We start from the raw sequence: 16,937 nt of genomic DNA, 5'->3' as shown, positions 1-16,937 counted from the left end.
GACTTTGTTACTGTATTAATTCTTTTGCAATAAAGAAAAACACTTTATTTGACAATTTTGTCCCAAATCATCAACCATGTACTCAGAATAGCTATCACTGCAATTCCATAAGATAAACTAAGTTGCCTTAGTGTACAAGTAGAAATCTTACAAATAATTACAATAATTCAGCATTTTCAATATACAATCTAAGGGAAACTTTTAAGATAGTTTAACCATAACCAAATGAAGACCATATGAATCTTAAATTACCAAAATGAGTAACACCAAGGGAGCTTTAAGGAATCTATTTAACAAAGTAGAACAAAGCAGAATTATCTGTTCCTTATGGTCAAATGGCTCGGTATATTCACCTTAAACAATTATTTGTAAAGCTGAATGTTTAAGTGACTAATCACATTATAATAGTACTTATATTGGTTCCATAAAATATTTGCTTTCCGCCGGGCACAGTGGCTCATGCCTGTAATCCCAGCACTTTGGGAGGCCAAGGCAGGGAGATCACTTGAGGTCAGGAGTTTAAGACTAGCCTGGCCAACATACAGAAACCCCATCTTTACTAAAAATACAAAAATTAACCGGGTGTGGAGGCACGTACCTGTAGTTCCAGCTACTATTCCAGAACTTGATGCAAAAAAAATCACTGGAACTCGGGAGGTAGAGGTTGCAGTAAGCCAAGATCGTGCCACTGCATTCCACCATGGGTGACAGAGCAAGACTCTGTCTCAAAAAAAAAAAAAAAAATTTGCAGGTCAGGCACCGTAGCTAACCCCTGTAATCCCAGCACTTTGGGATGTTGAGGCAGGCAGACCACCTGAGGTTGAGAGTTCGAGATCAGCCTGACCAACATGGAGAAACCCCACCTCTACTAAAAATACAAAATTAGCTAGGCATGGTGGCGCATGCCTGTAATCTCAGCTACTAGAGAGGCTGAGGTAGGAGAATTGCTTGAACTCAGGAGGCAGAGGTTGTAATGAGCTGAGATCGCGGCACTGCACTCCAACTGGGCAACAAGAGCAAAACCCTGTCTCAAAAAAAAGAAAATTGCTTTCCCTGTGAACTTTCTTAGGTCTAATTACACGTCAATATCCAATGTGTAACTCATTGTTCCTGAGATATATGTAGCTTTCTCTCAAAGCAGAAAGTCCCTAGACCTACTGCCCTCTCAGAAGAAAAGAACTGCATTAGGAATATTTAATGTGATTACCATACATTGGACGCAGTAATGTTTTTTGTTTTGTTTTGTTTTGAGACAGAATCTCACTCTGTCATCCAGGCTGGAGCGCAGTGGTGCAATCTCGGCTCACTGCAGCTTCTGTCTCCTGGGATCAAGCAATTCTCCTGCCTCAGCCTCCTAAGTAGCTGGGATGACAGGCACGCGCCACCACACCCAGCTAATTTCTGTATTTTTTAGTAGAGATGGGGTTTCACTTGTTGACCAGGCTGGTCTCAAACTCCTGACACCTCAGGTGATCTGCCCACCTTAGCCTTGCAAAGTGCTGGGATAAGAGGTGTGAGCCACGGCACCTGGCCAAAGTTTTGTATAAAGGAAGCTTCTATAAATCAGTTCTCCTAATAAATAGACTTGAAATGTAATTAATATAATTATAATTAAATAAGTCAGATACTGACAAAATAACTTACGTTCATTTCAATTAGCACTTGCAAACACTGATTTCATAATATAAGGTAAACTTACTATGGTTAAAATTAGACATGAACTCCAAAGATGTTAAAGAAAATATACAAGTGAAAACAAAGTCAATTTTTTATGCCCGAACAATAATGTCTTAAAACAAAAAACAATCAAAATCAAAAATAAATGAGTAGTAGTTTTAAAAACCTAGGAAGTGGCTTCTCCTACCACCACCTACAAATTCACTTGCCTCTATGTGCATTATGCTATCTTTCTTCCCTCCTGTTGCAATTTAAAAGTTATTTATTCTCCTAACAAGGCTAACCCCACCAGTGTTCATCTCACTACAACACAATATGAAATTACAACTTCATCTGTGGTTCCTGTATTCTGTACCTGTCCTGTCCTCAAGAGTATAAGCATCATATGGACAGAGACCTTGTCTGTGCCCAGCACTGGACCTGGCACAAAATACAAACTCTACGAAATATTTGTTTAAAAGAAAGGAGAACTAAAAATTGTAAAACCTTATGTAGGCCGGGCGCGGTGGCTCACGCCTGTAATCCCAGCACTTTGGGAGGCCGAGGCGGGCGGATCACAAGGTCAGGAGATCGAGACCACGGTGAAACCCCGTCTCTACTAAAAATACAAAAAATGAGCCGGGCGCAGTGGCGGGCGCCTGTAGTCCTAGCTACTCGGGAGGCTGGGGCAGGAGAATGGCGTGAACCCAGGAGGCGGAGCTTGCAGTGAGCCAGGATCGCGCCACTGCACTCCAGCTTGGGCGACAGAGCAAGACTCCGTCTCAAAAAAAAAAAAAAAAAAAAAAAAAACCTTATGTAAAACAAACCTGCAGTCTGACAAATATGAGATAAATTCCTTTTTATCAAGGAAGAACAGGATAAATTGCAAACTTGACTGTTCTCCTAGCTAAGAAGAAAGATGACAAATTCTAAAGCAAAGTTACAAAATGAGGCTTTCAATGCAGCCATTCACTGAAGTATCAGGATCTCTGCTGCTGACTGTATACATGATTCATCATTTACCAAAAGGATATGAAGGAGGTAATTAGAAAGATAGAAAACAAAGCTCAGAGGCTGGGCACAGTGGCTCAAGCCTGTAATCCCAGCACTTTGGGAGGCCGAGGTAGGCGGATTACCTGAGGTCAGGAGTTCAAGACCAGCCTGGCCAACATGGCGAAACCCCATCTCTACTAAAAATACAAAAATTACCTGCTGTTGTGGCAGGCACCAGTAATCCCAGGTACTTGGGAGGCTGAGGCAGGAGAATCGCTTGCCCCTGGGAGGTGGAGGCTGCAGTGAGCCAAGATGGCACCACTGCACTCCAGCCTGAGTGACAGAGAGAGACTTTGTCTCAAAAAAAAAAAAAGTGTCTTGTTCCAACTTGAGAATGAGGACAAATTTTCAGTTTTAACATTTAAATTAAAAGAATTAATGTGTATTATCCTCTCCTTCCTTCAAAAAGCTTTAGACTTTATCATCACATTCACTGGGAAGGGTTCAGTTGACTATTATACCACAGTAACTATATTCACTAAATGAATATACATGTTTCTTCAGTGGCAAGGAGAAAAAGAGCACAAAAACGGTTATAAATTTAGAGATATAAAAAATAAACATAATGATAACTCTCCTGAGAGTACATCAGACATCATTAAGATACCAATTTGAACAAACTGACTCTAAAAAGATGTACGGGAAAACTGGGGAAATTTGAACACTAATGAGATATTATATTAATTATTGAAAAAAAGATATAATAAAGATGGTATTATGTAGGAAAGAGTGCATGTGTGCACATTCAGAAAGAGGGAGGCAGAGACAGCCCAATATTATCTCTTAGAGATTCATACTGAAATATTTACAGATGAAATCATATGAAGTCAGGTATTCGCTTTTAAATAATCCTGTAAGGTGGGGACAGGCAGGACTAAAATGTAAAGTATATAGGAAAAAAATAACATTGGCCTTATGGACATTTTTAAAATAACTCGCTTAAAAGAAAAAAGATCAGATAGAAAAGTCACCTTCTAATTCAACATTTATTTAAAAATAAATTTACTTGCATGTGGGACAAAGGCAGGATTGCCCCAAAAAAAAAAAGAGTTAACCCAAGAGTATAATTAGACACTCTAATTGATTTTCAATGTGTAAAACATACTGCAGTATTTTTTAAGTTATGTTTCTCTACAAGATAAAACTTGATTTACAAAAAAAAGGAATATTTAAATCAAACTTGTGAAATTCATGACCCATCTCTCAGTTGTAAAATTCTCCAGACTAGATGACAGAAAAGCTTCCTTTTAATTACTCAGTCTACAATGTTTTCCTTATTTACTTAAAAACACAAAAAGTAGAATTCCATCATAATTTCAGAATAAAAATATAAAAAACACGATTTAAGAAAAAATATATTAAGAATCAGATGGAAATTATTTCTTACAGCAGCAATTTCCACATAGTTTCGTTTCAAGACTCTTTACACTCTTAAAAAATTTATTGAGGACTCCAGGCCAGGCGCGTTGGCTCACGCCCGTAATCTCGGCACTTTGGGAGGCCGAGGCAGGTGGATCATGAGGTCAGGAGATCAAGACCATGCTGGCTAACACGGTGAAACCCCGTCTCTACTAAAAATACAAAAAAATTAGCCAGGTGTGGTGGCGGGCATCTGTAGTCCCAGCTACTCGGGAGGCTATAGAAGAAAGGCGTGAACCCAAGAGGCAGAGCTTGCAGTAAGCTGAGATCGCACCACTACACTCCAGTCTGGGTGACAGAGCGAGACTCTGTCTCAAAAAAAAAAAAAAAAAAATCTATTGAGGACTCCAAAGAGGTTTTGTTTATGTGAGTTATATGTATCACTATTTCCACTAGAAATTAAAACTAAGAGATTTTTACATCATTTCTATTTCATTTAAAATAACAACAAACCCATTATATTTAACATAAATATTTTTATGAAAACAGTATTTTCAAAAGAAAAAACTGTAAGAATGACCCGGTTTATATCATTTCTGGGTCTACCTCTATTAATTGGGTTTCCCTCTTATTATGGGATGTATTTTCTTAGTTCTTTACATGTTAGGCAATTAGAAAAAAGTAGTTTCATTGAAAAGGGAAGGATAATTTTTTTCGTTTCATATGAACGTTTCACTCATTTAACTACCACTTTTTAGTGGTTTTGCAATAAGATACAATGATTTCACCTTACATCTCAAATATTTTATATTATTCATCTTTATATATTTTAGAATACTCAAACATCAGTAAATATAACAATATAGGCCGGGCGTGGTGGCTCAAGCCTGTAATCCCAGCACTTTGGGAGGCCGAGACGGGTGGATCACAAGGTCAGGAGATCGAGACCATCCTGGCTAACACGGTGAAACCCCGTCTCTACTAAAAAATGCAAAAAACTAGCCAGGCGAGGTGGCGGGCGCCTGTAGTCCTAGCTACTCAGGAGGCTGAGGCAGGAGAATGGCGTAAATCCGGGAGGCGGAGCTTGCAGTGAGCTGAGATCGCGCCACTGCACTCCAGCCCGGGCGACAGAGTGAGACTCTGTCTCAAAAAAAAAAAAAAAAAATTATATATATATATATAACAATATAAACATGCAAACTGTAAACTAAGTATTAATGAATACTTAGAGCCATATGGTAACTACTTAAAGTTCATTTCTTATCTTAACATTCATCTGAAAAATGAACAAACTCATGCCTTTTACTGATACAGAAGTAAAGCAAAGGGTAGTGAGAAATTTTCCCACACCATAAAAAGCAAAATTGTGTTTGAGTTTCATTTCTTTCTTCCACTTACAATGTTCCTATATTTAAAAAAAAGAGGTTTTTAAAGCCAACAATAACAGTGACAATAAGTGTTTCTACTTTAACTAAAAGGAAATGGCTATTTTGACTGAACATAAAAGTAATCTATTTTTCCTTAATGTCTATAGCTTTTATGTCATCAGTTGATTGTATAATTAGCCTTAATACAAATGTATCTTATCAGTTCACTTTTCCATGACAGCCCGGTAATTTGAGAGGGAAAAAACTAGATTTTTAAACTTACTGTTTTAGTGCCATGCTTCAGCGTTATCTCATGCGAGTCAGGAATCTTGTGAACAGGATTCTGAAACAAGAAAACCCCATGACATTAACGGTAAAATAACATATTTGTGGGGAACTACATACCACATTCACAGGAAATACAATTTTTTTAAATTGTATCACTGGCTTTTAAACACAAAGCTTAAAAAAAACCAGCAAAAAAGTGTGAGGGCATCTTTTTTCTACACTTCTAGATACACTACAATGGATCTCTGATGATAAATTGATTTTAAATACCTAAAAGGATAAACCTAAGAAACTCATTAGGTTCTATACAATTATCTCTTATTGTCAATATAAATTGAAATTTTAATTTAATCCAAATGTAAAAATAAATCAGTAGTTGTTAATAGTATAATTCATAAAGAAAAATTAGAAATTTACTTTTCCTTCAAATCACAGCTTATCAAGAGGAGCGAAAAGGTCAATATCAGACTGGGCACAGTGACTCACGCCTGTAATCCCAGCACTTTGGAGGCCAAGGCGGGCAGATCACCTGAGGTCAGGAGTTCGAGACCAGCCTGACCAACATTGTGAATCCCTGTTTCTACTAAAAATTAGCTGGGCACGGTGGCACATGCCTGTAGTCCCAGCTACTCAAGAAGCTGAGGCAGGAGAATTACTTGAACCCCGAAGGCGGAGGTTGCAATGAGCCGAGATCGCACACTGCACTCCAGCCTGGGCAACAGAGTAAGATTCCATCTCAAAAAAAAAAAAAAAAAAAAAAAAACAGGTCTATATCAAAATATCTGGAAAAACTTAAAAGATTATCCATTTGTTTTAAGTGTACTCTGATATTTTAGGTAAACAAACCATGTAACTTTGGCATAAATTTCAAAATTCTGTATTATAAAAATCAAACAGTATCTAACAAACTTAACAGAAAGAATAGACTAAATCATCATTATTCACTGCAACTGGCATTTTTAAATGCCCTAACAATTATGAGTGCTGATTAAACACTGATGCCAAGGTAATAAACAATAGAATACAACCATATTTTACATTAAAATTTGGTTATGTCTTACTAAAATACAATTCTTTATTTTTCTGTCTTACTATGCCTACAGAAAAATCTCACAAAGAGCAAACCACCACAAACTGAAAGAAATTAATAAAGGCTATTTTATTAATTTCTGCTTACCATACTTTAATATCAAAATTATTTTAAGCATACTGTAACCTATGTATAAAATAATAATTACAGATTTTCCTAAAAAATAATCAATAAGGTCAACATCGAAAATTTTTAAAGTTCTCTATTTACCTATTCTGGGACATACCTTAAAGTGTTAAGTACTTAATTTCTAACAAACAACAAAACTTTCACAGGGTAACTATATACCTTCTAACCCTTCAAAGTTAAAAAGAAAATTGTTCAAAAATGGTAAAAATAAGAAACTCCAAGTCATTCACTGATTCATTGGTTCGATAAGCATTTACTGAAGTGAGATTATACCAGTCGTTAGGTGGCAGCAGACATGGTCTCTTCTCATCCCTTCCACACAAGAAGCATATGGTCTAACAGGGAGATATCAATGACTCTACTTCAGTATAATGAATGCTATGATAGACAGCAGTACGGGCAGAATAACTGAGGGACAGTAAAGAGGAATGCATAAATCAGACATAAGAGGTTACAGTGATCATTTAAATCAGAGGTTTCATTGTTTATTCAAGTCTCATTACTCAAGAGCAGGCTAATCCTACTATAATTATATGTCCATTACAAATTTAAGAATCATCTTACCACCTACTTAATTAAACATGTGACCTAACAGTTCTTTCTTTTATATCTTCAGTCTTTACCCTGCTATAGCTCTTTCTCTTCAACATATAAACAAAGTATTAGTACTTCCCATATTAAAAAAAAAAACAAGGCCGGGCGCGGTGGCTCAAGCCTGTAATCCCAGCACTTTGGGAGGCCGAGACGGGCGGATCACAAGGTCAGGAGATCGAGACCATCCTGGCTAATCCGGTGAAACCCCGTCTCTACTAAAAAATACAAAAAACTAGCCGGGCGAGGTGGCGGGCGCCTGTAGTCCCAGCTACTCGGGAGGCTGAGGCAGGAGAATGACGTAAACCCGGGAGGCGGAGCTTGCAGTGAGCTGAGATCCGGCCACTGCACTCCAGCCTGGGCGACAGAGTGAGACTCCATCTCAAAAAAAAAAAAAAAAAAAAAAAAACTAAAAGACTACTGACTTCCCCTAAAATTTATTGCTCAATCGTTACTTTTTCCTCTGCAATCCAGCTTTTTCAAACTATGGCTTCACTTAGTGTCCCCGCTTTCTTTCACCCTCTACCTCAGCTTTGGCATTTATCATTTTATTCCTGATTCTTAGCACAGTTCTTGGCACATAAGAGGCTCTCAGTACATAGTTCTAAATGAACAAACAAGTCACTATAAATCTCTCTGCACACTTTACAGAACTTAATCTATATATGTGAACTTTCAACAGCATGGTAACTATTTATCTCCTCCATCTTGAAACTGTCCTTTGCTGGGAGGAAACAGCCTGCAGAAAAAGCCAGAAACGCTAGTTTTTTAAACTAGCAATGCCGGCCGGGCGCGGTGGCTCAAGCCTGTAATCCCAGCACTTTGGGAGGCCGAGACGGGCGGATCACGAGGTCAGGAGATCGAGACCATCCTGGCTAACACGGTGAAACCCCGTCTCTACTAAAAAAATACAAAAAAAACTAGCCGGGCGAGGTGGCGGGTGCCTGTAGTCCCAGCTACTCAGGAGGCTGAGGCAGAAGAATGGCGTGAACCCGGGAGGCGGAGCTTTCAGTGAGCTGAGATCCGGCCACTGCACTCCAGCCTGGGCGACAGAGCGAGACTCCGTCTCAAAAAAAAAAAAAAAAAAAAAAAACTAGCAATGCCATTAATTAACCATGTGATGATTTGAGCAAAGTTATGACTCAGTTTCTTCATTTGCAAACTACGAATAATAGCACCTGCCCCACAGGTTACAGTGAAGTACGTGGTTTCAAACTCCTAACACAGTTTGGCACGTGGTAGAGCTCAATAAATGACAGTCACTATTTATTCCAAGGCTTACCTACTATATTGGTCAAGTCATCTTAGTGTTTTTCCAGGCTTCTTTTCCTCTTTACCTGGCTAATTTCTACTCATCCTTCAAATCTCAATTCAGTTGTGACCAGCTCTCAAAGCACTTCTCAACATTTCAAACTCTGGGTTAAATGACCCTCTTATGCATTTCTATGACATTTCCTTACTTCAATCACAGAACTTATCACAATACATTGTAATTTTTTACCTATCTCCCCCACCACCACCCCCTTACCAAACTGCAAAATATAAGCTTCTCAAAGACTACATCTATTTATCATCTCTGGATCCACTATGCACAAAAAAGCTGGTATATGGCAGACATACGTATACACACAGAGAGGTTTTAGAAATGAATAAATCACCCACTGTCTACCTTGTTCATCACACAAGATTGTAATTTTTAATTAACTCTCAAATTTTAGAGTAATGATTATGTCCACAAAGAAAAGCAGGTGCTATCACATCAGGCCAGTCTGGTGAGAGGCAAGAAATAACTGAAGGTTTTCAAAAGCTGAAAACCTTTTAAGACCAAATTATTATATCCCAGACTAAAAGCAGATTGAAGATTGCAACAATACAGAAATAAAGGTAGTTTTGTTTTAGATTGTCAAGACACAGTTGGGGAATTTGCAGTTTATTTCAAGACAAAGACATTACTGTATTGTTTAGTATATTGTGGAAAGTGCTGCACATATCTCTTTCTTTTTTTTTTTTTTTTTTTTTTTGAGACGGAGTCTCGCTCTGTCGCCCAGGCTGGAGTGCAGTGGCGTGATCTGGGCTCACTGCAAGCTCCGCCTCCCGGGTTCACGCCATTCTCCTGCCTCAGCCTCCCGAGTAGCTGGGACTACAGGCGCCCACAACCGCGCCCGGCTAATTTTTTGTATTTTTAGTAGAGACGGGGTTTCACCGTGGTCTCGATCTCCTGACCTTGTGATCCGCCCGCCTCGGCCTCCCAAAGTGCTGGGATTACAGGCGTGAGCCACCGCGCCCGGCCCACATATCTCTTTCAGAGATATCAATATTCGAACACAAATTCCAAAACAATTTAAAGGTCAAATTCTGGACTATTTCTACACTGAATAATCTGAATCACTACTCCCTTTGCAGCTGGCCACATTTGAACACAATGAAAACATCTATAAGTGCTAAATATTCTTGCAAGAACCAAGATAATACTTGAAATGTTCTACTTACAGAAGAATCTATCATAGTTTATACCTCATTTCATAACTAATTACTTTTTCATCACTCAGCAAACAGAAATACTGTCACCAAAAAGATAGGATGAAAATTATTTCATTTATTTCAATGCAGAATGTGCCTATATATAGACAATTTCTAACATTTAAAAAAAATTTACAAGAACACACAACTTAGTATTTATATTAGGAGTGAATTAAACATTTAAATAAATGTTTACATTTAAAATCAAAGTTTTACTGGAAGTCATGCATGGCATAACTCATAAAAATCCCATATAATTGGCACAGCTAAATCATCTAAAATAGTAGCAATCCATCTTTTGGTAGCGTATCACTTGATGGTGACTGTTCTTTTTCCAGAACTTTTACTAATGACTTTTTTAAATACAGCTTAGTGTGAAATTTGCTGTAACAGTAAAATATTTTCAAGATTTTCCTGCCAAGGAACATCATAAACTATTTGACTTCAATGGAGTAATTTATTACCAGAATTCAAAACAAGAGCTACAGTCCTAATGGAAGAGAGGAAAATACACCATTTTTTGTTTTGGCTTAATTCTGAAAACGAACCAAAGGATTATTTCCCAGGCTCTGCAGTCTACCCCCAATAACAACGATGGCAAATATATCTAAAATAATATAAGCATTTCTATCTGATGAGCATTTCTACCCGAACATCCTTACAGAGATTTCAGATGACTTACAAATCAGAAACAACCCTTTTAGGCTAAGGTCACATACAACTATAAGCCATAATAAAACCTCTACCCAAAAACAAAGATCTGCCACAAAGTTGCTGGGTGCTGGGGGAAGACAGTAAGGACTGCCAAAAAGAAGCTTGAAAATGAGTGCCATTTTCTCGCAGAAATCATTTAAGTACAATTACCAGTGCAGGCAACCAGAATTAAAGTCTATTCTAGTGCAACTATGGAGATCTAATAACACTAACTTAACATTAATTCATTTCTTCATTGATATGGTTCGGCTGTGTCCCCACCCAAAATCTCATCTTGAATTGTAATCCCTGCATTCCCAGGACCAGGTGGAGGTACTTGGATCATGGGAGCAGTTTCCCCATGCTGTTCTCCTGAGAGTGAGTGAGTCTCACAAGATCTGATGGTTTTATAGCATTTGATATTTCTCCTGCTTGCATGTCGCACTCTGTATTGCCACCTGTGAAGAAGGTGCCTGTTTCTCCTTTGCCTTCTGCCACGATTATAAGCATCCTGAGGCCTCCCCAGAAATGTGAAACTGTGAGTCAATTAAATCTCTTTCCTTTATAAATTATCCAGTCTTGTGTATTTCTTCATAACAGTGTGAGAATGAACTAATACCTTCATTTACTCACTAATTAAACATTCACTTAACAAACATTTATTATTTAATTACATACCACACACTGGGTACCACAGTTAGATTAATGATAAAAGAACTACTAACAAAGACTCTGCTTACACAGAACTGTCAGTCCAGAAAAGCAAAATAAGACAGGTAAACAAATGGGCAAATGAAAATGTTTCAGTTGCTGTAACAGGAGTATACACAGGGTTCAGTGCTCAATTCCATTCTACCTAAGAAAGTAGGTGGTTAGAAAAGAGATTTCTGGTATCTTTCAAAAAACAGAGGTTCTCTAGATGAATATGAAGAACATCTAGGAGAGAATAATACAAATCTTGACACTTTCTGAACTTCAAATATTTTTCCCTCACTAGAGTTTGAATTGCTAGGCAGAAAATAGAGCAAGGGTGTATGTGTTATATATATATACAGCACTATGTCATTTTATATAAGGGATTTCAGCATCCTTGGATTTGGGGATCAGCAGGAGAGTCCTGGAGCCAATTCCTCTCAAAGGGCCAACTGTATATGTATAAAAGCCAGAGAGTTACAAACCAGGTTGTATACAATTCCAAAAAACAGAAGTTTAAGCTCTGAGTCACAGAAAGTAATTTCATAAAGTCTGAGATTTTAGGCCAAGCACGGTGGCTCACGACTGTAATCCCAGTACGTTGGGAGGCCAAGGTAGGCAGATCACTTCAGGACAGGAGTTCGAGACCAGTCTGACCAACATGGTGAAATCCCATCTCTACTAAAAATACAAAAATTAGGCCGGGCGCAGTGGCTCAAGCCTGTAATCCCAGCACTTTGGGAGGCCGAGACGGACGGATCACGAGGTCAGGAGATCGAGACCATCCTGGCTAACACGGTGAAACCCCGTCTCTACTAAAAAATACAAAAAATTAGCCGGGCAAGGTGGCAGGCGCCTGTAGTCCCAGCTACTCGGGAGGCTGAGGCAGGAGAATGGCATAAACCCGGGAGGCGGAGCTTGCAGTGAGCTGAGATCGCGCCACTGTACTCCAGCCTGGGTGACAGAGCGAGACTCCGCCTCAAAAAAAATAAAATAAAATAAAAATACAAAAATTAGCCAGGTGTGGTAGCACATGCCTGTAATTCCAACTACATGGGAGGCTGAGGCACATGAATCGCTTGAACCCAGGAGGTGAGGGTTGCAATGAGCCAAGATCGTGCCACTGCACTCCAGCCCAAGTGACTCAGACTCTGTCTCAACAACAACAGTAACAACAACAAAAATCTGAGATTTTAAAATATTGCCAAGGTGTTCTGGGCATCAAAAGCAATAATCAATACAGTAAAAAGACAATCTACAAAGAAGTGGGAGAAAATTTGTGCAAATCATATATATAGGGGATTAATATCTAGATTACATTTTTTTTTTAAATTTCTACAGCTCAACAACAGAAAAAAACAAACTACTTCATTTTAAAATGAGCAAAAGGCCGGCTGCAGTGGCTCACGCCTACAATCTCAGCACTTTCGGAGGCCAAGGTGGGCAGATCACAAGGTCAGGAGATCGAGGCCATCCTGGCCAACATGGTGAAATCCCATCTCTACTAAAATACAAAAAAGTTAGCCAGAAAGGCCGGGCGCAGTGGCTCAAAGGCCGGGCGCAGTGGTTCATGCCTGTAATCCTAGGACTTTGGGAGGCTGAGGCGGGCAGATCACAAGGTCAGGAGATGGAGACCATCCTGGCTAACACAGGGAAACCCCACCTCTAGTAAAAAAAAAAAAAAAAAAAAAAAAAAAAAAAAATTAGCCAGGCGTGGTGGCACACGCCTGTAGTCCCAGCTATTTGGGAGGCTGAGACAGGAGAATCGCTTGAACCTGGGAGGCGGAGGTTGCAGTGAGCCGAGATCACGCCACTGCCCTCCAGCCAGGGCCACAGAGCAAGACTCCATCTCAAAAATAAGAATAAAATGAACAAAAGACTTGAATAGGCATTTCTCCAAAGAAGGTAAACAAATGGCCAATAAGCACATGAAAAGATGTTCAGCATCACTAATAATTAAGGAAATGCAAATTAAAAGCACAATGAAATATCACTTCACACTCACTAGGATCAAAAAACTTTTACTATCAAATAAACAGAAAATAACAAGTGTTGGTAAGGAGGTAAAGAAACTGGAATCCTTGTGCAATGTTGGTAGGAATGTAAAATGGTATAGCTACTATGGAAAACAGCTTGGTAGTTCCTCAGAAAATTAAAAATATAATTACTATATGATCCAGCAATTCCAATTCTGGGTATATACCCAAAAGAATTGAAAGCAGAGTCTTGAAGAGCTATTTGTACATCCATGTTCACAGTAGTATTCACAACAACCAAGAGGTGAGAAGCAACCCAAGTATCCACTGATGGATGAATTAATCAACAAAATGTGACATAAACATAAAACAGAATATTTTTCAGTCTTAGAAAGAAAATTCTGACACATGCTACAACACAGAGGAACCTTAAAGACATTATGTTAAGCAAAATAAATCGGTTACAAAAAGACAAATACTATATGGTTCCACTTGTATGCACCAGAGCAGTCCGATTAATAGAGATAGAAAGCAGAATGGTTGCTGCCAGGGGCTGGGGGCAGGAGGAAACTGGAAGTTGCTATTTAATGGATATAGAGTTTCAGTGAGCAAGATGAAAAAGTTCCGGGGATTGGTTGTACAATAATGTGAATATATGTAACAATACTGAATTATACACTTAAAAATGGTTAAGACGGTAAATTTTGTGTTATGTATTTTTAGCACTATACTATTAATAATTTAAAAATCAAAAAAAAATTTTTTTAAATCATCATGGCTGTGGTGTGGAGACTGGACTAGAAAATTACCAGTATAAGGTAAATGCCAGTGTAAGCACAAGGAAGTCTATTAAAATATTCTTGCAATAGTCCAGAGAGGACCTGAATTGATACAATACAGTGGGAATGGAAAAAAGAAAAAAAAAAAAGAATTATATAAGAGATCTTAAGGACTTAAGAGGTGAAAAATAAAGATAGCTCTGTTACTCTCCACCCAAAGCCCTGACATCACTCTTATAATTAACTATTCAATAAACATTTATTGAGTACTGATTATGCCTAGCACTGACGGTATTCTGGTTATCAAGAAAGAAGGGTCCTGCCTTCATGAATCTTGCAATCCAATGACAGTCAGAACTTTAAAAATATACGGCGAGGCGCAGGGGCTCATGCCTGTAATCCCAACACTTTGGGAGGCCAAGGCAGCCTGATCACCTAAGGTCAGGAGTTCCAGACCAGCCTAGACAACATGGTGAAACTCCACCACTAGTAAAAATACAAAAATTAGCCAGGCATGGTGGCAAAAGCCTGTAGTCCCAGCTACCCAGGAGGTTGAGGCAGGAGGATGGCTTGAATCCGGGAGGCAGAGGTTGCAGTCAACCGAGATTGTGCCACTGCACTCCAGCCTGGACGATAGAAGAAAAAAAAAAGAAATGTATACACAGGCTGGGAACGGTGGCTCGTGTCAGTAATCCCAGCAGTTGGGAGGCTGAGGCAGGTGGATCACTTTAAGTCAGGATTTTGAGACCAGCCCGGCCAACATGGTGAAACCCCATCACTACTAAAGATACAAAAATTAGCTAGGTGTGGTGGTGCAGGCTTGTAATCCCAGCTATTTGGGAGCCCGAGGTGGGAGAATCGCTTAAACCCAGGAAGTGGAGGTTGCAGTGAGCCAAGATCATGCCACTGCACTCCAGCCTGGGCAACAGAGCGAGACTCCGTGTCAAAAAAAAAAATAGAAAAGAAAAAATTTATACACAAAGTATTAATTAATTACAACAGTAAAAACTTCATTAGTACAGGGTGATTTTAATCACTATGGAAAATGTATTCAATACACTAGTCTTTCATTTTCTTTACCATTATTCAGCCATCTACCCTCATGTCCAATTCTGGAATTAAGTGACACCCAGTGCTGCTTTGATTCTAAAACCACAAACCAAGCTATCCAAATCTTTAACTACAACAGTTCTCTCTTCAGATCACACTCAGTCACACTGTTTTTTACCTCATTAGTAAACCACTTTACTTTCATCTTATCACTCCCTTTCTCTGACCTTACATCCTAATAAAGATATTTTATAAAAAGGTATATTGGAACTAGGTTTACCTCTAAGAGATATATTAGTTAGGACATTGGAATGTTCACAAATAAAACTTAAAACCAGGCTGGGTGCAGTGGCTCACGCCATTTAAGATAATATCAAAAAACATTAAAACTTAGAAATAATTTTTTTAAATATGTGCAAGACCTGTACACTTAACACTATGTTACTGAGAAAAATTAAGAGAACTTAAAATAAATGGAAAGATACATAATGTTTATGGTTTGGAAAACTTAATATTGTTAGGAAAGTAAGTCTCTTAAAACTAATCCATAGATTCAATATAATCTCAACCAAAATCTCAGCAGGCAGTTCTGTACAAATTTGCAAGCTAATTCAAAAACGTATATGTCAATTTGAAGGCTTAGAGTAACCAAAACAGTTTTCAAAACAAACAAGTCAGAAAACTGTATACTACATGATTTCATGTATAGCGCTATAGTAACTAAGACAGTAACTGAGCTATAGTAACTGAGACATTGTGATAGTAGAGTAAGAATGACTATGCATATCAATGAAATAAAGAAATCAGAAATTAACCACACATATATAAATTTGTTTTCAAGAAAAGTGCCAAGATAATCTAAATGAGAAGACCTTTTAAACAAATGATACTCAAATAACTGGGTATCAATCTGGAAAAAATAAAAAAAGGAATGCCAATCCTTTCCTCACACCATACACAAAAATTAACTTGAAACAGCTAATAGACTGAAACATAAAAACTAAACCTATAAAACAATAAGAAAATATAGAAAAAATTTTTGCAATCGTTGGTAAGCAAAGATTTCTTAGAATACAAAAAATACACACCAAAAAGAAAAAAAACGGACAAATTGTATTTTATCAAAATTTAAAATTTCTATCCTCAAAAGACATGATCAGGAAAATAAAAGGCAGACTCGGACTGGAAAAAGATATTTACAATACATTTATGTGACAAAATACTTCTATCCAAAATATTTAAGCTCAAAAATAAACTCAAAACTCTAAAACTCAATAAAAAAGCAACCTAATTTTTCAAATGGACAAAAGATTTGAACAGACACTTCACAAATGATGTACACATTAGCCAGGTATAGTGATGCACATTGCAGTCCCAGCTGCTCAGGAGCCTAAGGCAGAAGGAATTGCTAATCAACACAGTGAGACTTCATCACAAGAAAAGATGTTTAATGTCAGTCAACAAGCAAATGCAAACCAAAGCCATAATTTAACAGCACTACACACTTACAAGAATAGCTAACATTAAAATTACCAACAATACCAAGTGTTGGCAAGAATTCTCCAATTTTGCAGGTGAGAGTGTAAAATGGTATAATCACTCTAAAAAACAGTTTGCTAGTTTCTTATAAATATACACTTACCACATGATCTAGCAATTTTGCTTCCAAGAGAAATAAAAACATATATCTACA

General features: G+C 38.1%; 1 protein-coding gene across 5 annotated transcripts in view; it reads right to left on the bottom strand.

Moving 5' to 3' along the window:
- WDR70 (WD repeat domain 70) overlaps positions 1-16,937 on the bottom strand; it is a 389,981-nt gene that overhangs the window by 326,487 nt on the left and 46,557 nt on the right. For all 5 annotated transcript variants that reach the window (XM_028849398.2, XM_001094466.5, XM_028849399.2 and 2 more), the window contains one exon: positions 5,719-5,778. In XM_028849398.2, coding sequence (XP_028705231.1) covers positions 5,719-5,778 — 60 coding nt within the window. The remainder of the gene's footprint in view (positions 1-5,718; positions 5,779-16,937) is intronic.

Source organism: Macaca mulatta, chromosome 6 (assembly GCF_049350105.2).
Source record: "Macaca mulatta isolate MMU2019108-1 chromosome 6, T2T-MMU8v2.0, whole genome shotgun sequence".
NCBI classification, from domain to species: Eukaryota; Metazoa; Chordata; class Mammalia; order Primates; family Cercopithecidae; genus Macaca; species Macaca mulatta.
This window is presented reverse-complemented; position numbering and strand designations above follow the sequence as displayed.